The following is a 27,985-nucleotide window of genomic DNA, read 5'->3' on the forward strand; positions in this document are numbered from 1 at the left end:
GCTTTACAGACTATCAGTTATTCCGGACGACAATGTCCGCGTCCAACTTTTCGATTAAAATCGTACGCATTAACCACATTGCAATTTTTGTTTGACAGACCAATGAAAAAATCGATAGCAGAAATCGATATGGTATCGATATTTTTTGTAAACAATAACATTGACTAGAAAATAAAGCCGCTTAATTTTTGTGAAATTTTAATAACAATATGTACAAAAACAAAAAAAAAAATCAAATTAGCTTTAATTTTGTTTTTATTGGAGCTAATAGAAAAAGAGGAGCAGCCCGTTAAGAGAATATGGATACAAGGATGGTTGAAGAAGAGATCTCCTTCAAATGTGCGTCTCGTAAGAGAATTGAGTTTAACTGCACCGCAAGACTACAAGAATTATCTGAGAATGGACACCCACGTATTCGAGGAATTGCTGGATATGATAAGTCCACTCATCCAAAAACAGGACACTCATTTGAGAGATGCGAAAACTCCAAATGAAAGATTAATAGCTACGTTACGGTTTTTGGCAACGGGACAGACTTTTTCGGACTTGAAGTTTGAAGTTTATATGCGAACATCTACCTTGAGTGGAATTATAATAGAAACATGTCTTGCCATCATAAAATCGCTTAGGAATTACATACGTGTAAGTAACTTTTAATATTTGTGTTCGATATAATCCCTACAAATTGGCCAAAAGAATAGGAGACATAGAAAAGTAATATTTTAAGGTGGGTTTTAAGTTCGAGTTTAGCAGCATTTTTATACTAAAAAGGGCATACAACTATACCTATTTCTTGCAAATTTTATTATAAACTCTTGGGGATTTGCACAAAGAAACTTTTTATATTTTATAACATGTATTCATAAAAATCGACTATTAAAGAAAAGTAATCGTGAAAATATGACGATTTTAGCGGCTAAACTCGAACTTAATACCACCTTTCGCCGCTAAAATCGCAATTTTTCATGAAAATTTTAGCGGCTAAAGGTAAGTACTATGTTCGCTTTTCGCGTTGAAATTTTCGTGGTTACTTTATTAAAACAATTCAATATAAAGCAGATAGTTTAACTAAATTGGTGTGCAGTTTCTTGTTCCTCTAGATTTCGGCAAGACTTTACAGGAATATATCTGTTTTCATTTATAATTTTGATTATTTTAGAAAAAGTAATCACGAAAATAAAGTGATTTTCAACTCGAAAACCGAACATAGTACCCACCTTAAACTCGAACTTAATACTCACCTTTAACCAAAAATACATTGAAACTATTGCTTGCGAGTGGTATACAAATTGTTTGCCAAAAATCTTCTGAATGTGTCGACTGTTGCAAAATGTAAACGAATAGGTTTCCAGATTTATATGTGAAAGATAGTTTTTTTAGTGCTAAAAAGGTGGAGACACTGCTACTCGATGGAAATGTATCCGAATGGAAATTATGGACACTCAGATTTTTATGTGAAAGATAGATTTTCCACAATATGGGCTAGAAAAAAGTGGAGCGACTACTTCTCGAGAGAAATTCTTTTATCTGTATAACAAAAACAATTACTACGTGTTTATAGTAAATTCAAGTTTGTCTTTATTTAATTTTAGTAAGGTTTAGTTTTGTACACAAATTCTATCGTTTATATACTATAAAACAGATATATCACATTGAACGTATTATAGTAAATACTACTTTTTTGGCACATATATTAATATAAAATTAAAAATATATTTTGTACGGAAATATATCATATATGACATAAATCTATATTTGTGAAACGATTGCCTATTTAGGCTAATAAACGAAATGTACATATATGTATACATATATTATTGCGGTATCAATGGATTAAACGTATATGTTAATGTATAAATCGTAGATACATAGTTAATATTAGTTCGCTTATTTTGGATTAATTAATAAAGAACATAAAATAAAAATAAACAATGGTACTAGCATGTCTTTATTAACACTATGACGCAAAATTCCAAATAAAAAATCACTTATCCCAGCCGAAAGCAATCGATGAGAGAAGAAAAGTTGTATTTGGATTTTGTTAGATTGGTTGTTGTTCGTTTTTAATGAGCCTCTGTGTATTTTTGTCGTCAAATTTGATTTTGTGCACTTTTTTGCAATATTCGCATGGCCATAGCGTGAAAAGTGCTGATTTTTTTTAATAATAATATTTTCATTAGTTCAAGACCTGCAGTCGAAAAACGGAAAAAATCTTTGTTTTCGTTACATTTTTGGGGTTTTAAACATGTAGATGAAATTATTCGACTTACTATATTCAACATTTTATTGGGCGAGTCAAGAGTTGTAGCTTTTCTGAAGACTGCAAAAAAATTCACAGCAATTATCGAGCTACGGCCATGCGAAAATTGGAAAAAAGTGAACAAAATCGAATTTGGCCACAAAACGAACAGCAACCAATTTTGCAAAATCCAGATACTACTTTTCTTCTCTCATCGAGTACTTTCGGCTGGTGTGATTTTTTGTTTGGAGTTTTTGTGTTGCCCTGTGTAAAAAAGTATAAAAAATAAATATAAAAGTATAAAAAATGTTTTTTAGTGCGAAAAGTGCATTCCCTCACTGGTAACTTCATACTTATAACCTGCGCTTCTTTCTCCCGTCCATCCCTCTTCAGAGCTATCGCTATCGCTTTCGCTTTCCACATTTATACTTATTCGCTCACTCGAAGAAGCAATGGGTATGTTGGTTTTTGATTTGTGTTTCCTTGATGTTGAGGGGTTGAAGTCCATTGAAGACCCGCTTAAATATTCCTCTTCGAATTCGATGTCTGTTAAAGTTTTTATATTGTCCCATCTAGGGCGTTTATGTGATGTAGAGGCGTTTTGCGTCAGAGCAATTTCTACAGAGCGGTATGAGTTTTCGTTTAAGTGTGACAGTTGTCCTAAATAGAGGGTTTCGCTAATAATCCTACTTGCATACATTCTTTGTTTGGGAGAAAGAGCTCTGAACTCTTCCTCCCAAGTGCTGGCTAATTTGCTAGCATAATCTTCTTTGGTGTTCTCCATTATATTTATGGCTTTCTCCAAAAGAGTTTTTCTTTCTTTCCAGAAGGACTGTTTTTTTTTCGGCTCAACTTTCTGAAAATAATAATGAAATTATATTTTATATAAAATATATTTTTGTATTGACTGTTAAATAGGATGTACAATAAAACCATAGCAATTAATACTCTATTAAAATTTTTATTTGCAGTTGCCAAGATGTGAATATGATTGGAAAGTCGCAGTTGATTTTGAAAATTTATGGAACTTTCCACATTGCATAGGAGCAATGGATGGAAAACATATTAAAATAAGAAAACCGAACAACTCAGGATCGTACTATTTCAATTACAAAAAAAACTTCAGTATTGTGCTTTTGGCTTTGGTTAATGCTAATTGTGAATTTTTGATGGTTGAGGTTGGAGCCAATGGACGTGTTTCAGACGGAGGTGTCTATGCCAACAGCAAAATCCGTAGTATGTACGAATCTGGCCAGTTGAACCTACCTAATTCAGAACGAATTAATAATTTTAATATTGAATTGCCTTATGTTTTTGTAACCGACAATGCTTTTCCATTAGGAAAACATTTTATGAAGCCTTATTGTACGCCCTCATTATCAATAGAGCAAATTTATTTCAATTACCGATTGTCACGCGCACGTAGGATTGTAGAAAATGCATTCGGCATTATAGCATCAAGATTCAGAATACTCTTAGGTACTATTAACCTTAGCCCCGCAAAAACTAGAATTGTTGTGCTTGCAATATGCTATCTCCACAACTTTTTAAAATCTAAAACTCCGAATGCATATTTACAAAACATAAAAATGGCAGAGATACCACAACAAAATTGTAACAATGATAATAATATAGATGATAATCTTTCATCTTTGGGAAAACTTGTTAGAAACGATTTCTGTACTTACTTCAACAATAATAAAATATAATCATGCTGTTAACAAATTAATGTATATTTGTGCTATCTTTTCATTTTTGAACTTCTGGTAAATAGGTAGTGGATATAAATACATCATAAGAGCTGTTTTCTTTTTGCACTGATAACCAGGGCTGTGGAGCCGGAGTCGGAGTCTTGGAGTCGGAGTCTGAAGATTTTGCTGGAGTCGGAGTCGTAAAAATTTTGCTCGACTCCGACTCCGGCTAAACCAAATTTTTTAAAACACTTCACATTTTTGTAACTAAGCAAGTTTTTACTCAAATTAATTTCCATTGCGTTATTCATTCGATCAATGTACAGCATGATAGTAAATGAAAATCAACTTCCAATTACTATCTTTTTATGTTTTCTAGAATGTTAGACTAGCAGATGGGCTGAATCGATCCATTTTAATGCCCATATCAATTTATTTGAAATATTTCGAAGAATCGAAATTATTTTTTTAAATTTTATTTTAAGGCCATATACAAACATGTGGAATATTGACAGAAAAAATTTTTCAAAGTTGTTTTTTATAGAAAATTTTGTCAAAATGTTATTTCTATAAAAAGTTGTGTCAAAATTTTGTTTCTATAGCAAATTTTGTCAAAATTTTATTTCTATAAAAAATTTATTCAACATTTTATTACATTAGAAATATTTTTTTCTTTAAAAAATTTAGTCAAAATTTTATTTCTATAGAAAATTGAGTCAAAATTTTATTTCTATAGAAAATTGAGTCAAAATTTTGTTTCTATAGAATATGTTGCAAAATTTTATTTCTATTGATAATTTTATTTCTATAAAAATTTAAGTCAAAATTTTATTTCTATATAAAATTTTGTCAAAATTTTATATAGAAATAAAATTTTTTTGTCAAATGAGAAACGAGCTTTGTTTGTCTAAAATTTCGTTTGGGAGGCAAGAATTATTTTTTTGCGTGTAGAAAATTTTATTTCTATAGAAAATTTAGTCAAAATTTTGTTTCTGTAGAATATTTTGCAGAATTTTATTTACTACACAAAAATTTTTCTAAAATTGTATTTTTATTGATAATTTTTTCAAAATTTTATTTCTATAAGAAAAAATTATCAAATTTTATAGCAAATTCTATAGCAAATTTTCTCAATTTTTTTTTCTTACTGATGCTCACTGATACTCACTGTTATAAAAAATGTATTCAAAATTTTATTACTATAGAAATATTTTTTTCTATTTAAAATTTAGTCAAAATTTTATTTCTATAGAAAATTTAGTCAAAATTTTGTTTCTATAGAATATTTTGCAAAATTTTATTTCTATAGAAAATTTTGCAAAATTTCGTTTGTTACACAATTTTTTTAATTGTATTTCTATTGATAATTCTTTCAAACTTTTATTTCTATAAAAATTTTTCCAAATTTTATGTCTATAAAAATTTTATTCAAAATTTTATTTCTATAGAAAATTTAGTCAAAATTTTGTTTCTGTAGAACATTTTGCAAAATTTTATTTCTATTTTATATAGATATATATTTTATTTACTAGACAAAAATTTTTCCAAAATTGTATGCTCACTGATACTCACTGCTAAGTCGAAAACTTGTAGAAATGACTCAAATTTTCAAATTTTTCAATGAATGAATCATAAATGCATTTTTGCGAAATTGTCTAAACAATTATAAATATTTCCCAAATATTGCCCGAGATTTTGTAAAAGTCTGATTTGAGATTTTATCAAAATTTAGATCTAAATACAAAGTTGTGCAGAGTATATTATAACCGGCCCGCCCGACTTTAGATTTAGATTTAAATTTTAAGTACATAGATTTTGTAGAAGTATATACAATTTTGTCTAAATCAATTCAGATTCAAATTGATGCATATGGGAATATAAACCTTTATATAGCTCGCAACAAATTTAAAGGATTTGAGATAGTATCAATAACTTTGGTCCCCAAATACATATACTGTTGGTATCTTCTCATATAATGATGGGAATTTATATCATTATTTTATTTATTAAACATTGCCCTAAATTTGAAATAAGAGTTCAATTGGCATCTAATGTGAAATTAAGAACTTTTTTGCACACATAAATAAATACGATACTTTATATCGATCCACCTACGGTACCCCCACAATAGAACTACAAAGTAGTGGTATTAAAATGAGATTTAGTTATATTACCCGGAGTCGACTCCGGAGTCGGAGTCGAGCTGATGAAAAATGCTGGAGTCGGAGTCGAGCAAAATTGGCTCGACTCCACAGCCCTGCTGATAACCAGTGCTAAAATAAAACGCAAAAACTTTACCAGGAAAATTACCAAAAAACCTATTGTTCAATTTTCGTAAATGTTATTCCATTCCATTAATAAATATCAGATTTTTAATATTTATAGTATTTTTATGTTAAAACAAGTATATACAGCCGTAAGTTCGGCCAGGCCGAATCTTATGTACCCTCCACCATGGATTGCGTAGAAACTTCTACTAAAGACTGTCATCTACAATGCAACTACTTGGGTTGCGATAACACTTCAAATTCCTTAACACCGTCTTCTAAATTGTAAGTTAGTCCATACGGGGTATATTTTAAACAAAGAAGGCCGATTAAATACGTTTATAATTCAGTTTGACAAAATTTTCTATAGAAATAATATTTTGATAAAATTTTCTATAGAAATAAAATTTAGACAAAATTTTCTAAAGAAATAAAATATTTGCAAAATTTTCTATAGAAATAAAATATTTGCAAAATTTTCTATAGAAGTAAAATTTTGACAAAATTTTCTATATAAATAAAATGTTGACAAAATTTTCTATAGAAATAAAATATTGACAACATTTTCTATAGAAATAGAATTTTGACAAAATTTTCTACAGAAATAAAGTTTTGGTTGATTATTATAACCCCCATATAAATCTGAGGATCCTTTTATAGGGGGGAATTGGACCAATTTGTGCATGGCTGTTTGGGACCATATACATATACCAAATTTCAACCGGATCGGAAGAAATTTGCTCCTCTTAGAGGCTCCACAAGCCAAATCTTAGGGTCCCTTTATATGGGGGCTATACGTAAAAGTGGACCGATATGGCCCATTTTCAATACCATCCGACCTACATCGATAACAACTACTTGTGCCAAGTTTCAAGTCGATAGCTTCTTTCGTTCGGAAGTTAGCGTGATTTCAACAGACGGACGGACATGCTCAGATAGACCCAGAATTTCACCACGACCCAGAATATAATTTATGGGGTCTTACAGCAATATTTCGATGTGTTACAAACGGAATGACAAAGTTAATATACCCCCATCCTATGGTGGAGGGTATAATAAAATGAATTCTATTGTTTTGTTTTCAAAAATGTATGCTACTTCAATTTTATTCAATCTACTCCACTTTTCTCCAAAATCTACTTCACTCAATTTTTCACTAGCGGCAGCACTGATTCACATCTACTATTTTAACTTAGTAATATCAACTTGAGATAATATCGAGACGTTCACAATTGCGGCTACGAATTTTTAATATTTTTGGGAAACTACAATGGCAACCCTTCTCAATCATAATAAATATTTATTTAAATAGCCTGTGTTTGTTAATTAGTGTGTAAATATAACCATCGTGTCCAATTTAATCCTTAACAGCAAATGATGAGTCAAATGCAAATGCAGTATCTAGTAAGTTTGCCACATTAGAATGTATCGAAAATTTATAAATAAAATTTCCAATTTATTTCACAGCAGTCGCCACAAGGTATCGAGACCAGGAATGCTGTCACAATCGCCTTCGCACACCATGCAAGCTTACAAAAGTATTTTCATCTATTGCGTTCAATTATTTGTGATTGAATTCCAACGTGGTAGTGTGATTTCGTTATAATTGGCTGGAAAACTACAAGTGACTATCGTTACACGTAGATGAGGAATATGATCACCTCCAAGAGCAAATGTTATTTTTGGCTGCGGGCCACGGAAATTGAAAGAGGATTAAACACTCAGTATGCTTCATCCAAGAGTGGCTTAAAAAGGAGGTTTCTTGCTTAATTTATATCGCTAAATGACCACCAAATGATCTCAATCCGTTGGACTTTTTGCCTGGAGCATTTTTAAGAGTAAGGTTGCCGCTAAAAAAAACTGTAAACAACGGTACTATTGATTCCAAAAATTCCAACCACAAACGTCCAACAATATGCTTTCGACTATATAACAGCAGCCATATAAAGAAATCAATATTGTCCAATAAAGAACATTTTCCAACTATGTTTAAGCGTATGAATCAATATCTATGATCGTTGCAGTGATAGATATTCGAAAGTAAGACCGAAACTAGTCACGTATACCATTTTGTTTAGCGTAGGCCAGTTTATTCTCTGTCCATAGGAAAACAGCCTAAACTCTGACCAAAGGCTGTTCATTAATATGTTTTTGAACTCATGTGAACATACTTTCTTTTTGCCTTGGTGCAGCATATAGTGGCACCCAGGGTTGGCCTGTCACAAACTGTGACATTTGCGACACACATTTGCGTCAGTATAAAAGTATGTCGCAAAACCCATAAACCTATTGCAGAAAACCTTATTTGGAATAGAAGTTGTGAACATTTATTAATTAATTTTGCCAGTTTCTGCAGACATTTATGAAAGTTTTCCCGCGGTCAAGCCCATTTTCTTAGGTGGTATCGAAATTCCCGTTGGTGAGTGCTCAAAATACCTTGAGGAGGCTGAACTTTAAGCTAAGGAAGGACGAGAAAAGCCCCCTACTTGTGCAAAAGGCAATATTGTGAACATTCCGAAGAATTGAAACTTCACATTCCAACGTCTTGGATATAATCGAATTCGTTGCCTAGCTAACTAGACTACAGTTTTTTGAGTTTTCGACTTTTGTGACTTTTTCTACATTTACTACGCGTATGTGACGTTAACAACTTTGCGACAGTCGCAAACCTAAAAATTTTTGATACAGACCATCTCTGGTGGCACCATAATTGAGTACAAAATAGACTTGAATACAAGTATTATTAACTTTATTTTATTGTATTAATGAATATACGTAGAATTATTATAACTGGCGCGACAGCATCGATTTTTTTGCTCATATTTAGAAGCTAACCAAACTAATTTACTAAAATTTGTGAGAATGGTTATTGGGGACGTAAAAATTTTGTTTGTTTTTTATATCTTATAAACGTTATTACGTATTTCTTACATATGGCTGAGATATACCAAATTTTTATTGACCGTTTTGAGGGGGCATTACAGTACTACATATATATTCAGCTTTTTGGGTAAATACTATAGATATTCATACATATTGTTTTAATTGTACTACAATAGCCAAGTTCATATTTTGTTTTTGTCAAACTAAAACATGTTTATGTATTCGAGCTTATAAATAGCAGACAATTTTTATTTAGGAGGTTTTTCTAAATGTGATTCTATTTTCAGTGCACAAGTTTAAGTAATTCAGAGTGAAATTTTGCCCTACCGTTGTCGTATGAGTGTAAATCGAGAGCTATATTTAAATATGAACATATTTTTTCAAAATCAATAGCGATTGTCTCCGAGTCAAAGTAAAACTCGGTATCAAATTTGAGAACGATTGCACATAAACTGAGTGCTGTACATTGCACACAAAATTACATGTACAGACAGACGATTACCATCGGTATACTAAACTATGGAGACGAGATAGACATATGGTGTCTTTGGCAAAAATGCTTAGGATGGGCTCCTGAGTCGATATAGCCATGTCCGTCTGTCCGTGAACACGTTTTTGTGATCAAAGTCTAGGTCGCAGTTTTAGTCCAATCGACTTCAAATTTGGCACAGGTATTCAACAAATTTGAAGGAATTCAGATGGTATTGAAAATGTGGATCACAAAGTGGTGCAGGGCATAATATAGTCGGCGCCGCCCGACTTTAGACTTTCCTTACTTGTTTTATTGTAGAAAATGTGAACATATAAAAAAATGAAACTGGAACTGGGAATTGTTAAAACATTACGAATAAAATTTAGATAATATAATTACTTACTTCAACATCTAAAAACTCCTCCAAAAGCTCCTCCGAACAGGTTCCTTCTTCTTGACTTTCTTGGTCCGAAAGGAAGGATAGGTGCTTGTAGTACCACAAAGTGGGCTTATATACACTGGCCGTTCCAGCGCCAGATCTTTCGCTCTGTCGAATTTTTTTTAGTTCGCGTCTATATGCGCTTCTAATATTATTAATTTTTTTTAACGTCCTCTACCGTTGCCGTATTATTATGGGCTCTGCATTTTTGCAGTAGAACGTCATAGCCCATTTGACGTAAGTTTTTGTTCCGATACTCATCTGATTTTATTTTCCATAGTTGTGGGCACTTCTTGTATAATTCAATAAATTCGATGGTAAATACGTGGTCCATTTTGTTTGAAGATAGATTTTCAAAAAAATTAGTATTTTTCTTTGTTACGTAAAGTGTTTGAGGATTATTTGGCCAAAACTTTGCGTTGCTCTCCTTGCATTAAATTATTTGGAATATGGCGCTTTTTACCGTTTTCCATTTTCTTCTTCTTGATTATTTTTCAGCAAATTTCGATAATTCAAAACTAAACGATAATCGATAGCTTTCGATAATAAATTTATCGTATACAAATCTGACCGAATTGACACACTGTACGATTTCTTTCCAACACCGACATTCCGTCCGGAATAACTGATAGTCTGTAAAGCGCATAATACACAATGTCATTTAGATATACCCTGACGAAAAAATACCAAATAGTGAATACGAAATTGGCTCTAAAAATTTGAATGATTGGTGAAAATCTTTTTCTAACGAGACCCATATATCTACAACACCACATTTTATAACACTAGAATAAAACTGGATAATGTAATTTGCTTTTCTATACTGTTTTTAAATTTAAAAAAAGGAAGATATTATTAAAAAGTGCCCACAATGTCTTTTTTAATTTTTTTTTTTATAAAAGTAACGAGTAGTAACGAGTACTCAATTCAAAAGTAACGAGTAGTAACGAGTAGTCAAAAGTAATCAAAATTTACAACACTATTTTATTTTGTAGATTTTGTTTGTTTTTAAGGCTTTGCAAACTAACTAATGATAAAACAATTAAGGTACCCAATAAACACAGGATGAGCGTTTTTCAAATGCAACAACTTTTCAGTTTGAAGGCCGGTATGCACCTCTAGCGAAAAATTTCATTCCCATAAGAAATGCATTGCTATTTATGCTAACGAAATTTTCGGTAGCGTTCAATTTCGTAAGCTGGTACGCACCTCTAATGAAAATAACAGGGTTGTCAAAAGCATATTTTGGCAGCAAACATTTAATTTATTACAATCATTGTGTGCGTAAAAGTTTTAAAAGGTCTGTAAATAACAAACAATTTATTTGAGGAATATTTGGAACATATATTAACAATTTTTAAAAGCGATTAGCTGGTTTAAAATTTGTGCACACAGCCCTGTTTTTTTGTTGTAGACTTAAATACATTTTTGCTACCGAAAATTTCGCTAGAGGTGCATACCGGCCTTAAGGGTAAATGTAATTTTCAATATAAATTCAACTTGACTTGAAACAGCTCATCTTCAATACATCTTCAAATTGGTTGCGAATTACATTCAATTTGCCAAAATGTTGACGAAATCATTGAAAAGGTGTTGAAGATAATATGAGAAAACTTTGACAAAACACTACCCTAAAAATGCAACGCAAAAACTATCCCAACAAACACAGGATGAGCGTTTTTCAAATGCAACAACTTTTCAGTTTGAGGGTAAATATAATTTTCAACATAAACTTGACTTGAAATAGCTCATCTTCAATACACCTTCAAATTGCTTGCGAATTACATTCAATTTGCCAAAATGTTGACGAAATCATTGAAAAGGTGTTGAAGATAATATGAGAAAACTTTGACAAAACACTACCCTAAAATGCAACGAAAAAACCATGTGGTTTCCAATACTTATTTGTGCAACGAAGTTTGTGGTCAATTGCAAGAAATAAAAAAAAAATGGAAAATTTTAGACAAATAACCAAATAGTTTATTAAAATAGGTAAGTGAAAATAAAAAATGAAATAAAACTTTAAGGAAGTCACTAAATGTATATCTCTTTGCACAAAACTAAAATTATGGATTCTACGTTCTTGAAAACATTAAAAAGCTGACCGATGAGAAAAGGTTGGACAATTAACTGGAACTGCTTCAAATAGTTTATAATAATTGGTAAGTCAATATGAAAAATTAAATCCACATTTTAGAGAAGTCACTAAATTTAAATTTTGCAGAAAACTAAAATCTTTGGATGGTACATTCTTGCAAACATTAAGAAGCTGGCCCATGAAAAATGAGTGACTTATCGACAAGAAAAAGTATCCAGAAACATTTCAAAGTGCAACCAATTAAAATTGTTAAAAACTTGATATTATTGCATCACGAACTTCTGAATGAATATGTGCATCACATCGTCAGTTTAATGTACATCCTTTTATCAGTTTAAACTGGATATTATGTGAATTCCTTCTGCTGGAAATGTATTCTAACACGCGGTCCAGCACGTTCCTAATTTCAGATTGCCTGCATATTAATTAATTTTAATCTATAGATTAAAAAACTGTCATAAACTTCCAACAGGAAGGAAATCGAATTATCTATGCAGAAATGTTCACAAATAATGTTTAAGATATTTAAAGTTTTGTTGTTTTGTTCTTATTTGTTGATATGTTTTATAAGATATTTATTTTTCAATTAGTATTGTGGTGTATTATTATATATTTTATTTTGACGAAAATGAATAAATTATACAAAATTCATAGAATTTTGGCTTTGACTTTCAATTAGAAGTGGGGGATATCATTTATACAAATTTTGGTTGAAAAGTATTTGCAACAATGTTAATTTTTAATTTTGATTTAATTAATTTGACTCGCATCGAAAATTCTTTGAGAAATTTTTGAGTAGCGATGCATTTCAATTTGAGGATAACACTTGAGAAATTATTGCTAATGGGTTGAATTTTACTGTTGAGGGTAATGTCTGTTTTTTGTTGAGAACGCGATTTTCTCAACAATTTCTCAACTTGAAGATTACCCTAATCGTTTGAAAAATTGTTGAAATTTAGCATTTTTCAAACTTTTGTGTTTAGTGGGATGTTTTAATGTAATTTTTCAAAAAGTTGTCCAATTAAAGGTATGTAATATGAATACTAAATTTAAGTGAGTGAGTACTATGTTCGGTTTTCGAGTTGAAAATCACTTTATTTTCGCGATTAATTTTCCTGAAATAATCAAAATTATAAATGAAAAGAATCATATTCCCATAAAGTCATGCCGAAATCTCGTGGAATTTCGTGAGTTAATTCGTCTGTTTTAATAAAGTAACAGTAAAAAGCGTGTTCACGTTATGAGGTGTTCACATTAGGCGGTGTTCACGTTAGGGCGATGCACTGTACTACTTTTGCCGTTCCTACACTACCTTACTTACTTTATCAAGTGTCGCACTGTTGGTTTTCATTAATACGACGCTAGCGTTACATATGCGTATGAATATAATTGGTCGTAAATTCAAATATCTGAAGAATTCAACGGACGATGAAAATTGTTGAGGTATTATCAAAAAATTATTTTTAGTAATAAGCTTAATAATTTTGTACATTTCAGTTGGAAATTCACAATATTGGCAATTGCCAATACTCACACATGTCTTTTGATATGGGCGATCCTCGTCACAAATATCCAGTTTATACCACCCAAGGAATAAAATGTGACATATTTCAATTGGCCATTCAGTTAATTTGCAGCAGCAAATATGATTCAATATTAAAACTAAACGATATTGCTAGTCTAATAAGTGCTGGAAGTGCGGTGTTCCTGAAATTTTCTTTGGGAGCCGATGAAAACAATTATGAAAATGATCATAGCAGTGACTCGGACGCACCATGTACCTCACAACAGGCTATAGAAAGACAACAACGCCGTAAGGAAAGAAATAACGTTTCTTTGGTTGTGGGCGCTAAGCGCTATTTCGGCATAGATCCCGATAATATTGAGTATACATTTAACAATGGACCACTTCTGCAATGTTCGGTGCATGACTTCCATAAACGATTTTTCAGTTGCACTGATATTATTTTGCCAACTTTACCCAATTTGCAGAATGGGAATATATGCAATGGTCGTTGGTTTGATTTGTTAAATTTTAATTTTCTTTACATTGACAAGCACGAGTAAGTACAAATCTAAAAATTACAATAAATCAATCCTTAAGACAACTTTTACATCTACTAATAGACCGAATCATCTTATATCTCAATTTTGTGAGATGTATAAAGAAAGACGGATTACTCTGCAACATCCGTTAGGCAAAATGACGACAGCTATTCTTTTTGGTCAGCGCTCAATAAGTCAAAGCCAATTAGGTCATCTAATTTATATTTTTCAAGATATAAGACGTTTCTTTGAATACATTACTTGCTTCGAATACACCGTGTGGTTCATGCTTCCATCAGATTTTGGTACCCTCAAAGATGTTACAGAAATTACACCCGCCGATACCGACCTAAATTTAATGAAGACAAAGATACAGTTGAAATCACCACCGTCATCGCCAAAATACATATGGTCTGAAGTGCATGGATACGTCCAGGAGTTATTTTTGGTGGCTGTACAGCTTGCATTTGGCTATCATTGTCGGCAAAATGTTATATTTTTACATAAATTGGAAAAGGTAAAGCACACTTCTACAAGTTAACCTAAATGTATGATCTAATACGAAAGAATTTTCTTTTCAGTTAAAATTCCATCAAAGTTTTGAGTTTATAAGAACTGCCTATGCCAGGAAAAGTCGCCAGTCGCGTACGGTAGGAAAGATAATTAAGCGATAAATAAACGATATAACATATGTTTTTTTTATTCTAGTGGATTGAAAAGAATTACCTACAGCAAATCGTTAATTTATGTAGTAAATTGAAGCTTTCTTGTGTATTGGACTACAGTGGTAGTATACCATTTGAACTAGATGACACCTTCATCATAAAATATCGAAAGGTAAACCAACTTATGAGAATATTCTTGAAGGAGAACGTTGATAACTATGAAAGTAACATGGAGAAATTACATACAGAAGCGGAAAATTACTTTGCTTGAAAAAACAGATAAGCTCTAATGTTCATTTGGTAGTTGAAAATTACATTAATTAAAAGATTTTTGAAAGAAGCTTAAAATGTTTTATTAAAAATATATCTTAAGGATTGAATATGTTATTCATTATGTTTATTACTCCACCAATTTACATTCTCCAAGTCCTGTGCAGACATAATCGTGGGACTAAATGTTTTTTCAAAATTGTTTTTGTAACCCAAATTTACCTTCTTGTTACATGTATTCTTCTGTAATTGTAAATATTTTAACCATACCGAATTATCATTATTGATATTGTCCTTTTCACAATCTCCCTTTAGGTAGATATTTTGATTCCAATTAAAATTTCGTCTCGTTATGAATATATTTTGGGCACTCGGGTAGACTTCGTTAGAAATGCTGTACAATTTAAATTTCAATTCCGAATTCTCCATTTCCAGTTTATTAATTTCCAAGTAGAGATTTTTGCCAGATATTTTTGCAGCGTTCTCTTGACTTTTACGACGAGTCGTATTTAATTTATCATATATCTCATGAGCCAAATATTTTTCGGCCATATCCGTTATTTTAGCTAATACGTAAATACAGGCGAAGATGCATAAAAAATTAACGTAAAGATCATTACTATCAGTATTGGCAGAGGTATATCCTTGACTATTCGTTACGGTTGGGATCTGAGTGCGGAAATCGAATTCCGCGTCGTTGGTTTTCGCGGATTGCATTATGTATTTCTCAATTTGGGCGAAATAACAAAGAATAGACCACGAGAAAACTCCTAATGACAAAAGAAATAAAAATTGAACAGACGAAAACATTTTGACGTATTGAAAATTTGAGTGATTCGAAATGTTACTATGCTATAGTTTAAAATACTACGTTTTGTCGAATTAAGTGTTTTTATAACTTGAAAATCGAAAAAAAAAATAAATTCAAACATGTTTAGCAGTTCTATTCAGAGCGGCGGAAAAAAGCTAAAGCATAACATCTCTGCAAGAAAATATTTAAAATAATTCTCAGCATCTAATGCTAACAAAAGGGATTCTGGCCAAATGTAATAGCCCATTCACATTAGGCACGAAATCGACTAAAAGTAGATTTGAAATCCGTGTTTTATAAGGCAATTGACAGTTGAAATCTACTTAAAGTGGATTTTGGAAGTGTAATGTGTATGAGGTATAACGGATTGGCACGCTGAAATCAATTTGTATGACAGTTCTTATCATTCACAATAGCATTGTAAAGAATTTTACAAAATACTCGTGTAGAGCTCGCTCAATAGCCAGCCAGAACACACAGCTGATTGTCTTTTTATCTCCTCTCTCCTTTTCAGTTGTTAAATCGTGCTACGAGAATTACTACGTTACTTTTTCTATTACTACAATTTACAAAATATTACATAGAAGTGTATACCCCCTGTGGTTCCTCGGGCGGCATTCGATAATACATATTACGAAATAATTACTACTGATATAAACAGAAAGCCAACACTTGTAGTTGTTCAAAAAGTTCCTATAAAGAAGATGTATACGGTTTCCAAAGGTCCCAGTAAAATAGTAGCTAAAACACGTAGGGGTAAGTAAAAACATCCTGTCCATCCCATTGGCATTTCATCATGTTGAAAAGGATCTGAAGTTGTGAAGGAGTGTCTAGTTGTTAACAACGATGTCGTTATTTGAATTGTTATGTCACACATGAAAATTGTGAGCGTAAAAATGTCAAATGCTTCAGGGCAATTCAGAGCACGGGGGAGAGTGTGAGAATTGGTCGACGAAGTAGAGAGTTAGTTTATATGCCGGTTTTGTTTATGAGCCAAAAAAGGCGGTTATTTTCAATTTGAAATTAAATTAGAATTTTATTTTCAGGTTTATCACAAAATTTTGAAAAATTTGAAACAATCAAAGAAAGCGGCAGACGTAACAACGACGCCAACAGTCCAGAGAACTTAAGGTATGTAAGGTTAATGCACTTGATACAGAGAACATTGCACCACCGCACCGCTTTCCATTCCAAGAAATAAGTTTCTATTCTCATATTTAATGCTAATTACTTAACCAAATGCCAGACATTTTGATGCAAGAATACAAATGAAAAGATTTTAGACACCACGTGGTTAGTTTTAGTTTTCTTTTTACGGGAAACAATTTTCTTCGAGGTTCTTCCCTGCAAAGTCAAACCGTGTACATACATCATTTTGCTGATGATCTTTAACATGTAGAGCGTAATGATACAGATACAGACATTGTTTTTGTGTAATGCATTTTCTTCGCTAGCGAATAACGAATAGATAAGAGCGCTGTTTTTTTTAGATTTTTCACATATGGTACTCAAATTTGTATTTACATACAATTATTACGACTATTTAAGTTGTAATTTATTGCTAAGGATATACGTGGTTATGTTGGTGTATTTGATCTCTTGAAAGTAAATACTTATTAACATAAGGCCGTTTAAATATTCACATTTTTATTTTTATTCCAATTAGTGTACCAAAGCCAGTTTTTCAAACAAAGAAGATCAGCCATCCCAAAATTATCGAAGAGGAAGTGTTGACGCCACAACACGAGGAGATAATTAAATATATAAACGATTGTAAGTGTGTATTGCAAGGAAAATAATTCAAAATAAAAAACCTAATATTTTTCGTTTACAGCCTGGAATATAGTAGTTGCCCATAACCCCTATGACCGAACGCCTACAAATACTATTACACCCACACTTGATGCTAATAACAATAGTACCGGTAACTATTCATCTATTACTATTAAATCTTGAAATATTTCAACATTTTTGTTTTTGCATTCAGCTGCAGCCTCTCTCATTAAATCATCAGCGAGTTCAACCCAAACGGCTTCTTCGCTATATTGTGTAGAACCTCCCAGTCCAGTTTTAAGCGACTTCAAACCATTCGATCTGGAATCATGGTGGGGCCGCCGTTTATTCAATAACATCACCAAGAGTCTTTGAAGTGTGATATATGTGTTTACATTGTAATTATAAGTTCTAAATTTAATTTAATGTTTAAGTAGATTGGCCCCTGTTGAAAGTTGTTTCGAAACCAAATTGTATTGTATAAAATATATGTGTAATTGTTAAGATAAATCGGCACTTAATGAAAGTCTTCCGTTAGTTATTCATGTTTTGTTTTTATATTCGTAGCTATTTTACACGCACTATATATTTTTTGTTGTAGTCTTATTATTTTGTTAATGGTAGTTTTCCATACAAACTATTTTGCTGACGTATATCAGAAAACAGTTCTGTTATTCTCATATCTAAACGTTAATTCATTAGAGAGAAAATACAAATTCATACCACGTTTATATCGGTTTTATTATTTTATGAAATTCATAAGGAGATGTTTGGAATAATTATTGTTACAGTGGAACAACTATTCAATGTTCCAACGAACGTAGGAGGGAGTGCGTTGAGATATAGAATTTACTTTTTTACGAAAATATTTGAATATTTTAAATTTGGTTGGTGACAATTTTTAATTAGTTTCGCCGATGATCCATTTAAGTACATTTTACAGCTTGCTACTACATCCGTGATTTCGGAAGTTACCCATACAGGCGAGATATAAACGGAATATAATATTAAGATATAAATTTTCTTATTTACACTTTTAGACCACCGACAAATTTTTGGTTTGAGATGTTGGTATCTGCACTATTAGAACGGACAGCAGTTGTACTGAAAACGCAATAGCAATTGTTACCCTTGTTTCTGCCTTGTGTTTATGGACATCAAATAAAATAAATGGAAATAAGATATTATCGTTGAATGAAAATTTTAATCATTCCCTCAACTTTTACGATATATTCAAACAGCTGTGATTTCAGGAAATTTATCGTCGATAATTAAACCCATTTATTTGGTGTTTGAAAGAAAGTTTGTCTACACTTACCTATTAAAGCAATTTAAGACTAATGCGCATTATAAATGTATTTTGAAAATAAAACGAAGGAGAAACATAAACTATAAAGCACTTTAAACACTATTTTATGTCAAAATGCAAAATGGTTCAATATAAAGGTAAGTACTATGTTCGCTTTTCGCGTTGAAATTTTCGCGGTTACTTTATTAAAACAGTTCAATATGAAGCAGATAAATTAACTCAATTGATGTGCAATTTCTTGTTCCTCTATATTTCGGCAAGACTTTACAGGAATATGTCTGTTTTCATTTATAATTTTGATTATTTCAGGAAAAGTAATCGCGAAAATAAAGTGATTTTCAATTCGAAAACCGAACATAGTACACACCTTAACAATCCAGCGATGTTTTGCAAAGTTTCCTTGCGTGTCTCGTTACTGCAGCGGGAAACTCTACTAACTTGTGTTAAATACCCAATAAACACAAACGTTTGAAAAATGCTAAATTTCAAAAATTTTTCAAACATAATAATACACTACACAATACACTACAATACTAATTGAAAAATAAATATCTTATTAAACATATCAACAAATAAGAGCAAAACAACAAAAATTTAAATATCTTAAACATTATTTATAAACAAATTGAATGTAATTCGCAACCAATTTGAAGATGTATTGAAGATGAGCTGTTTCAAGTCAAGTTGAATTTATATTGAAAATTACATTTACCCTCAAACTGAAAAGTTGTTGCATTTGAAAAACGCTCATCCTGTGTTTATTGGTTATAGTTTGAAACTATTCGCCACTTTCATTAACAAGACTTTTAGGGAATTCTTGCCATTTTGTAAATATAAATAACCGTTATAAGGTCAAAATAGCCACAACATGGGGTGTTATTTATGCGTCTTAAGGTGAGTACTATGTTCGCTTTTCGAGTTGAAATTTTCGAGGTTACTTTATTAAAACAGTTCAATATACAACAGATAAATTAACTCAATTGATGCGCAATTTCTTCCTATAGATTTCGGCATGACTTTACGGGAATAGGTTTGTTTTCATTTATAATTTTGATTATTTCAGGAAAATTAATCGCGAAAATAATGTGATTTTCAACTCGAAAACCGAACATAGTACACACCTTTACAGACTATAAGTTTCCGGACGGAATGTCTGTGTTTGTAAAGCATCTTACAATGTGTCCAATCGATACGACAATTAGTTGATGACTAAATAATCGGTAAAAAAAATGTGTTATCGATCACTTAGCTTATAATGTGGCCAATATATGGGATATGTTCGACACGACCATTGTCATTCGGATAAAATTATAGTCTGTAAAGCGCATTATAAACACCCGGTATTTGGGTAGCTGTCACTTTTTAAGCTTTTTCAACCAAAACTCCAATCTAAAAGGGATGATAAATTGGTTTTTTATTAAATGTGGTCAAAACTTGGATGAAAAGTTTTAAAATCTTTGACTGCGTACAATTTCGTCTATTAAGGTGGGTACTATGTTCGGTTTTCGAGTTGAAAACCACTTTATTTTCGCGATTACTTTTCTTTAAATAATCAAAATTATAATTGATAAAAAACTTATTCCTGTAACGTCTTGTCGAAATTTAGAGGAACAAGAAACTGCGCATCAATTGAGTCAATTTATCTGCTTTGTATTGAGCTGTTTTAATAAAGTAACCACGAAAATTTCAACGCGAAAAGCGAACATAGTACTTACCTTTAAGGTGAGTACTATGTTCGGTTTTTTCACCAAAACACTAAATTAAAAGTACAAAAATATTTATGAAGACTATTATATTTTTATCAAGTCTTATCAAATAATGGATGGAAAAGATCCAATTGATTGATAATGATTTTATATTTCTAAATTAATTAATAAAGAAAAGTAACCGTGAAAAAAACTGGTTTTCAGCTTGAAAACTGAACATAGTATTCAGCTTTAAAATTGATTCAACCGTGGATAAAAACTGCTTTTCGGACCGAAAGTCAAACACTTTTATGGTAAGAACGTAGTATAGTTGGCAGGGATGAAATTGTAATAGAGAAATTGCTTCGCTTGAATTGTGTTTTCCTACATTCTACGAATGACAATTTCTACAGTATATACCCTAGAAAGAAAACCATTCGTGATAAATTTCAAAAGGTTATCCGAGTATTTGTTTAATGCGTTATGCTTTCCGTTTCCATTTTTCTGCGTGAGAAGCTTCGATTCGTTACGATGCACGTTCTTCACTAACCAGATTTTTAACAATTATTACCATTTGAAGAAATATCCGTTATCTAGCCAGCATTGCCAGATCTCAGTAAATAAATAATAGTGCAAAATCAACCAAGCTCCCAAACGCCCCACACAAGCATACAAGTGTGCGTTCGGTATAGTAAATTTTAATAAATTGCCTTGATCGGATTGAAATTGGAAATTGTGAAATCAATATTAATTGATTTCAACGCCAGAACTTGAAAAAGAGAATATATATAGAGAAATATTTGCCTCGAATGTTTAAAGCTGTAGGGAATGCTTTTAGAAAGCGTCCCTTTGTAACAAACAGTGCTGTATACGGAAGCCTCTATGTGGGAGCCGAAATGAGCCAACAGTTCCTTACTAAAAGAATACTGGTGAGTAGATAAGTGAATGCGATAACCTTCCATCCTAGTGAGACCCACATACCTTTAGAAAGCGTCCCTTTGTAACAAATAGTGCTGTATACGGAAGTGGGAGCTGAAATGAGCCCACTTTACTAAAGGTGGGTATTAAGTTCGAGTTTACCCGCTACAATCGTCATTTTTTTACGATTACTTTTCTTTAATAATCCATTTTAAGGAATACAAACTTTGTGAAAATTTGCTTTGAGCTATTCCCCATCAAGTTATAATGTACTCTGCAGCAAATATGTATAATTTTATGCGTTTTTACTGATTTAGTTTTCATTTTAGTGAAAAAATTACGAATTTAGCGGCTAAACTTAACTTAATACTCACATTAAAAGAGTACTGGTAAGAAGATAAGTGAATGCGATAACTTTCCATCCAAGTGAGACCCACACATTCACATCCACACAAACCAAATACCTTGTACACAAACAGCAGTGGAACAGACGTCACCATTTTCATTTAATTCTTCCTCGTGACAATATTATCTAGGTTAAGAAAGAATCCTTGAAAGTGGGCATTTATTATCCAACAGTAGGTCGGTATGCAGTAATGGGCATAGTTATAAAGGGTGATTCTTTTGAGGTTAGGATTTTCATGCATTAGTATTTGACAGATCACGTGGGATTTCAGACATGGTGTCAAAGAGAAAGATGCTCAGTATGCTTTGACATTTCATCATGAATAGACTTACTAACGAGCAACGCTTGCAAATCATTGAATTTTATTACCAAAATCAGTGGCAGAAAATCCGCTTTTTTATCGACAAATTTTGTTCAGCGATGAGGCTCATTTCTGGTTGAATGGCTACGTAAAAGTTGCCCAAAATTGGACTTTCCGAATGGACCACCTAAGACGCAGCCGCGGTCAACATTTAAATGAAATTATCTTCAAAAAGTAAATGTCATGGACCAATCTAACGTTTCAAATAAAGAACCGATGAGATTTTGCAAATTTTATGCGTTTTTTTTTTTTTTTAAGTTATCAAGCTCTTAACAAATCACCCTTTATATGCAACAATATTCTTCCAATGGTTTTTCAGTATATACCCTAGAAAAACCATTCGTGATAAATTTCAAAACGTTATCCGAGTATTTGTTTAACCCTAGCTTTGGCACCATTTACATATGTAAATATTTTATTTCCTTTGTTATTTTTACCGTCGTAACCACTGTTTTATGTTTTCTATTCTAATATTCGCTACAGAGAAAATATTGTTGTTTTTTTGAACATTATCTGTTCGACATTGTTGAAATCGGTTCAGAGTTCGATATAGCTCCCATATATATCTTTCGCTCTATATACATCCATATTACCACAGAGGACAAAGTTTTACTCCGATCTACCTGAAATTTTGCACAGGAAGTAGAATTAACATCCTTACTATGCATGTCAAATTTTACAAAAAACAATTGAGTTTTGTAGACACATTATCGGTGAACCCATACAATCGTTGGCTATTTCTTCTATGCCTGATGAAGGTGACATAGGATATTCAAAAGTAAAAACGTCTTGCTATATGTGCTACCATATCAAATGCTACTGTTGCCCAAAACATAAACATTTTGGGGTTTTATTTCTTCTTTTATTTTTATTATTTTCATATGAAATAATTTAAAAAAAATCAACTAAAAATATCTTAATCCATACATAAAACATGACATTTTTCGTGAATCTTGTATTAAGGACTCTAAGCCAATTACAAAAACACAAATTGAGCATTGTAGACACATTATCGGTGAACCCATACAATCGTTGGCTATTTCTTTTATGCCTGATGAAGGTGACAGAGAATATTCAAAAGTAAAAACCGTTTGCTATATGTGCTACCATAATGGCAAAAATATATTGTAAAAAATATTGTCAAATATGTACATATTCTGAAAGAGCACGAAAAATTAGCCACGGATAAATATTGTTGAAATGGCAAGAGTTTCAAAAATGAAATATTTTATTTGTATATAGTTCCAAAGCTAGGGTTAATGCGTTTTGACCTCCGTTTCCATTAATGTGCGTTAGAAACTCGGATTCGTTACGATACACGTACTTCACTAATCAGGTTTTTAACAATTATTACCATTTGTATAAATATCCGTTATCTGGCCAGCATTGCCAGATCTCAATACATAAATAATAGCGCAATACCCACCAACCTCCCTAACGCTCCACACAAACATAACAAGTTTGTGTTCGGTATAGTAAATTTTAATAAATTGCCTTGATTGAGTTGAAATTGGAAATTGTGATGTGGGGCAATAACATTAATTGATTTCAACACCAGAAATTGAAAAGTGTCGTTTGCACCGCGTTTTCCTAAATATTTGTCGAGAAGATGTCGCGAATGTTTAAAGCTGTAGGGAATGCTTTTAGAAAGCGTCCCTTTGTAACAAACAGTGCTGTATACGGAAGTCTCTATGTGGGAGCCGAAATGAGCCAACAGTTCCTTACTAAAAGAGTACTGGTAAGTAAATAAGTGAATGCGATAACTTTTCATCCTAGTGAGACCCCTCCACACACACATCCACACAATCCTAATAAACAGAAGTAAACATTTTCATTTAATTCTTCGTCGTGACAATACTATCTAGGTTGAGAAAGAATCCTTGAAAGAGGACATTGATTATCCAACAATAGGTCGGTATGCAGTAATGGGCACAGTTATATATGCCCCAACACTCTTCCAATGGTTTGTGTCTCTTATTTTTTCCACTTGCCTACACAACTACACATCAATTTACATATCTCATTGCTACATTAATGTATTAGTTCCATATCATGCATAAAATGGGAAGCATTGATTAGATCAAATCACAAAATACTAGTGGTGTACGCGCGAATTGAATATACGCTATGAGTTGATTTTCGTTAGTGGAGAGGGGATCATGAGTGAGTGAGTGAGTGAATGTGCTGCAATTCTGAGATCACGCGTCCATAAAATATTTTTGTTAGCAATTATGCGCGAAAGAAAGCACTCACATAAGGTCGGTACTAGGATCTCAATATCCATCTAAAATAGTAATTTTTTAGGTTATTTTTCTTTAACAATGTAATAAAGAATGTAATGTTTACTCTGAAAATTTTAAAATTGACCTTTAAAAATCTTCCAAATATTTGGATTATTTATTAAAACTAACATTATTATATATGTTAATTTTTGCTGAATTTATTTGTTTTTATTTTGTTGTGTCGCTAAGATAATATAATTATTCTAACCCATTTTTAATTTATACATTTAAGATTGTTAATAAAAATTAATTATCTTTTATTTATCTTTCGTTCACATTTGTTTTATATACACAAAATAATATTATAGCCTAGATTTTCGGTATTTATTGTGCGTGAATAAAAAGTGAAATATTTGTATGTATGACTATATGAGTCACGTGCACATCTCAACAAAATTCATATACAAAACTTCCGTTTTTCTATAGATATAGCCTAATTCGACTTGGACAAACTATCATTTTTTAAATACATTGTTTTTGTTGTTTTGTTTTTCAATATTTGTACCATAAACCTCATAGTGGTCAGGGAATAATAATTTTAATGTGGCTACAAGATATATTGATTTTAGACCCCATAAAATGTATATACCGATCGACTCAGAATCACCTCTTGAGTCGATCTAGCGCTTGGTGTCCGTCCGTCTGTCCATGTATTCGTTGATCTGTTCGTCTGTTATATCAATCAAACCTGCAAAATATTATCCAAAATTGGTTCAGATTTAGATGCAGCTCCCATATATATGTATCGCTCTATTTTTCCAAATTGGGCCATAATACTCTTATTTATTAACCAATGTTACTCAAACTTCAAATTTTGATGTTCTAGCCGATCGTATTTAGACTTACATGTAGCTCTTACATAACAATATTGCACGATTTTCACAAATGTGGATTTATTACCCGCACTAGTTGATCGACTTCCTCTTTTTGGACTCAATGAACCCAATATTATTGGTATATTAGCTCTGTTTACTAATTCAGTAGGGGTGGTTTTGGGTATTATATAGTCGGCCCGCCCCAATTTCTATTTTACTTTTTTGTTTTATTTATTTATTTTATTTATTTATTTCAAAATGCTTTTCCACATCCTCGTCAGTTTCCCTTTTTTGGACGATCTAAATTTGTATTTTCAATTTACATTTTGTTAAGTTAAATCCTAATGAACTTACAAAATGACCGTAATGTTTTTCGTTAATAGAATATCGTTAATATGAACTATAAAACAACAGTATACTATGCATTTGCGGGATGCATATTTGGTTTTGAATTTTAATTTATATATATAAACCCATACTAAGGACTCATCAATGGTTAGATTAGGTATAGTGGCAGCCCGATATATTCAGTCTCACTTAGACTATTCAGTCCATTGCGTTATTTCTCCTACTTTTTATAGCCGAATCCGAACGGTGTTCCACATTGCGGTGGAACAGCTTAGAGAAGCTTTGAAACATCCAGAAATGTCACCAGCATTACTGAGAGGGGATAATCAATGCTAACCATTGCGCCACGGTGTCTCCCAGGACTCATCAATCCTCTTTACTAAATATATACTTCTAGATATACGCTATTCTAATGTTAGAATCAATAACGAGATAGTGTGAACTCACATATTTCGGATAGGTTCACAACAACGCGTAATCCGAACGTTCAAGCTTAGTTAATATGGAAAGTTTCTCTCAGAACGGGGCTTTCCATTTGCTTACATTCAATTCAATTCAAACATTTAATCAATTAAGCCCTCTTTGACCATACATTGAGAGTTTTGAAAAAAAGTACAACAAGCTAAAGAATTTACAAACAAAACAAATTTTTAGAAAATATAGCACACATTTCTGCGAAAACATTGTTACCGAAATTGTGTGCTAAACTATGTGAAGGTATCAGAATTGATTATAGAACAGTAACGGAAGTTATGAGAGAGACTACGGTTTTTGGAATCAATCTAACGCATGGGTAATTTTTAACCACTAAAAGCAAACGCCACTTATGTAGACAATCATTGTAGAGATCAATCTCCCTATTATATATGCTGAAAAATCATTCGTAGAGTTTGACTTGACCTCGAGATTCAAGTTACGTTCGTCCACTATCAATAATTATTATATGGTATGGAAATGAGGAAAATAGAAAGTTTAGCATTTTTTATTTAATGGCCTTCGGACGACTTTACTAGTCCCACTAAAAGTAAAAGTACAACTTTATACATGAAAGGTGTCCATAATGCTTGGTTTTAGAGCATGAAAACATAAAATATGAATTTTAAAATTTTCATTTGCACCTAAACACATCTCACTTCACAATCTTTAACTAACACAATGACAAATCACTTTTATTTGCCTGATCGTCTGCACCTGCACATACATAAAAACACATCTAAAAAATATTAATATGCATACAAATGCCTCACGCACCATTTTGCTTTACGGCGACAAGTTTGGTAATATCTTCTTACTTTCAAAAGGTACAAATGGTTGGATGGCAAATTCCCGGGTACTTCCAAACAAATTATTATTAAAAAACTCGTTTTGGACCAGTTCGTATTAACTCCCTATTTATTGACAGTATTTTATACTGGTAAGTATTATTGGAAAAATACCAGCTATGAAAAGTTCTTATCTATATATTTCTATTTCAGGTATGGCTGTGATGGAAGGAGCTGATGATAAATTTTTAGAGCTAAGACAGAAATTTTTGCCTACATTTGAACGATCGTGCATGTTTTGGCTTCCTGCACAATTATTCAATTTCGTGTTAATAGCTCCACGATTTCGTGTGATTTATATGGGAGTCTGTGGTTTTATTTGGGTCAATATTTTGTGCTGGATAAAAAGACAACAGAGTCCCCAGACTCTTGAGTCTCCCATTAGACAGTCATTGGACGAAATGAGTAAAAAATAATAGAATTAAATTATGCACAGCTACAAAATGAAAAAATAGTAATCTGTCACCATTTTGTCCTTAAGGACGTTGGTTGATGGAGTAAATTAATAAATCAATATTTGCAATAAAACGATTTTATATATTTTTTTCACTTAAGTTTACAGATCGAGTTACCACAATTAGGTGCAGTTCTAAGGCTTACTAGTCGAATTTGATATTGCAAAATCACTTCCTCAAATTTGTCTTTCCTAATTTTAAAACAGTAGACTGGTGCAATGGTCGAAAATCGTCGACTTTAGATTTTAGTGGTTATTGAAAATTCGAAGGTTGACTCTTTTCAATATAGAAAATTCGTATTTTTTTTAATTACGTACAATTTCTTTTTCGAATTCATTAATATTAATATGAATATCCAACTCGTCAAAACTTAGGGAACAGACAAGATAAATAGGGTCAGCTAGGAGATTCATCACTATATAATTTATGT

At 31.9% G+C, this 27,985-nt stretch overlaps 5 protein-coding genes and 1 long non-coding RNA gene across 9 annotated transcripts; 4 read left to right on the forward strand and 2 right to left on the reverse strand.

The window, feature by feature from the left end:
• Positions 1-1,882: 1,882 nt before the first annotated feature.
• LOC142233507 (uncharacterized) lies at positions 1,883-10,610 on the reverse strand. Of its 2 annotated transcripts, XR_012721413.1 has the most exons (3): positions 9,956-10,610; positions 2,271-3,095; positions 1,883-2,212 (listed from the first exon to the last, which is right to left on the reverse strand). XR_012721413.1 is itself a non-coding variant. In XM_075304467.1 (2 exons), exon 2 carries the CDS (start codon positions 3,021-3,023, stop codon positions 2,553-2,555), a length of 471 nt encoding a protein of 156 aa, XP_075160582.1. In that variant the 5' UTR covers positions 3,024-3,095; positions 9,956-10,610; the 3' UTR covers positions 1,883-2,552. The 2 variants fall into 2 exon arrangements, 1 of the variants encoding a protein (XP_075160582.1); XM_075304467.1 differs by having other exon boundaries at positions 1,883-3,095.
• Positions 7,107-8,183, forward strand: LOC142233508 (uncharacterized). 2 transcript variants are annotated; one of them, XR_012721415.1, is made up of 3 exons: positions 7,152-7,286; positions 7,358-7,601; positions 7,665-8,183. It is a non-coding gene; the product is annotated as an uncharacterized LOC142233508 (long non-coding RNA). The 2 variants fall into 2 exon arrangements; XR_012721414.1 differs by having other exon boundaries at positions 7,107-7,601.
• Positions 10,611-13,420: 2,810 nt separating the features above from the next.
• ord (orientation disruptor) lies at positions 13,421-15,140 on the forward strand. The gene is made up of 5 exons (XM_075305442.1): positions 13,421-13,532; positions 13,587-14,152; positions 14,217-14,652; positions 14,717-14,785; positions 14,844-15,140. Exons 1-5 carry the CDS (start codon positions 13,518-13,520, stop codon positions 15,069-15,071), a joined length of 1,314 nt encoding a protein of 437 aa, XP_075161557.1. The 5' UTR covers positions 13,421-13,517; the 3' UTR covers positions 15,072-15,140.
• On the reverse strand, positions 15,121-19,061 carry LOC142234334 (uncharacterized). Its single transcript, XM_075305443.1, has 2 exons — positions 18,973-19,061; positions 15,121-15,840 (listed from the first exon to the last, which is right to left on the reverse strand). The coding sequence occupies exon 2, from the start codon at positions 15,785-15,787 to the stop codon at positions 15,185-15,187; it is 603 nt and encodes a 200-aa protein (XP_075161558.1). The 5' UTR covers positions 15,788-15,840; positions 18,973-19,061; the 3' UTR covers positions 15,121-15,184.
• Positions 16,364-18,385, forward strand: LOC142234335 (uncharacterized). 2 transcript variants are annotated; one of them, XM_075305445.1, is made up of 5 exons: positions 16,364-16,637; positions 16,928-17,012; positions 17,548-17,654; positions 17,716-17,805; positions 17,875-18,385. In XM_075305445.1, exons 1-5 carry the CDS (start codon positions 16,586-16,588, stop codon positions 18,027-18,029), a joined length of 489 nt encoding a protein of 162 aa, XP_075161560.1. In that variant the 5' UTR covers positions 16,364-16,585; the 3' UTR covers positions 18,030-18,385. The 2 variants fall into 2 exon arrangements, with proteins under 2 accessions (XP_075161560.1, XP_075161559.1); XM_075305444.1 differs by having other exon boundaries at positions 16,369-16,637; positions 17,869-18,385.
• A 4,680-nt stretch (positions 19,062-23,741) lies between the features above and the next one.
• On the forward strand, positions 23,742-27,631 carry LOC142235200 (mpv17-like protein). Its single transcript, XM_075306458.1, has 4 exons — positions 23,742-24,071; positions 24,199-24,296; positions 27,080-27,192; positions 27,254-27,631. The coding sequence occupies exons 1-4, from the start codon at positions 23,943-23,945 to the stop codon at positions 27,514-27,516; spliced, it is 603 nt and encodes a 200-aa protein (XP_075162573.1). The 5' UTR covers positions 23,742-23,942; the 3' UTR covers positions 27,517-27,631.
• The last annotated feature ends 354 nt before the right edge of the window (positions 27,632-27,985 follow it).

The sequence above is a fragment of the Haematobia irritans genome, chromosome 4 (genome assembly GCF_050003625.1).
Source record: "Haematobia irritans isolate KBUSLIRL chromosome 4, ASM5000362v1, whole genome shotgun sequence".
Lineage (NCBI taxonomy): Eukaryota > Metazoa > Arthropoda > Insecta > Diptera > Muscidae > Haematobia > Haematobia irritans.

Coding starts and splice junctions, on each gene's coding strand:
- LOC142233507 (XM_075304467.1), bottom strand. CDS start 3,023: ATGGAGAACACCAAAGAAGATTATGCTAGCAAATTAGCCAGCACTTGG.
- ord (XM_075305442.1), top strand. Junction 14,153..14,216: donor CTTTACATTGACAAGCACGA/GTAAGTACAAAT, acceptor ATCTACTAATAG/ACCGAATCATCTTATATCTC. Junction 14,653..14,716: donor TTTTACATAAATTGGAAAAG/GTAAAGCACACT, acceptor TTTTCTTTTCAG/TTAAAATTCCATCAAAGTTT.
- LOC142234334 (XM_075305443.1), bottom strand. CDS start 15,787: ATGCAATCCGCGAAAACCAACGACGCGGAATTCGATTTCCGCACTCAG.
- LOC142234335 (XM_075305444.1), top strand. CDS start 16,586: ATGTATACGGTTTCCAAAGGTCCCAGTAAAATAGTAGCTAAAACACGT. Junction 16,638..16,927: donor AGTAGCTAAAACACGTAGGG/GTAAGTAAAAAC, acceptor TTTTATTTTCAG/GTTTATCACAAAATTTTGAA. Junction 17,013..17,547: donor AACAGTCCAGAGAACTTAAG/GTATGTAAGGTT, acceptor TATTCCAATTAG/TGTACCAAAGCCAGTTTTTC.
- LOC142235200 (XM_075306458.1), top strand. CDS start 23,943: ATGTCGCGAATGTTTAAAGCTGTAGGGAATGCTTTTAGAAAGCGTCCC. Junction 24,297..27,079: donor GCCCCAACACTCTTCCAATG/GTTTGTGTCTCT, acceptor TACTTTCAAAAG/GTACAAATGGTTGGATGGCA. Junction 27,193..27,253: donor ATTGACAGTATTTTATACTG/GTAAGTATTATT, acceptor TTTCTATTTCAG/GTATGGCTGTGATGGAAGGA.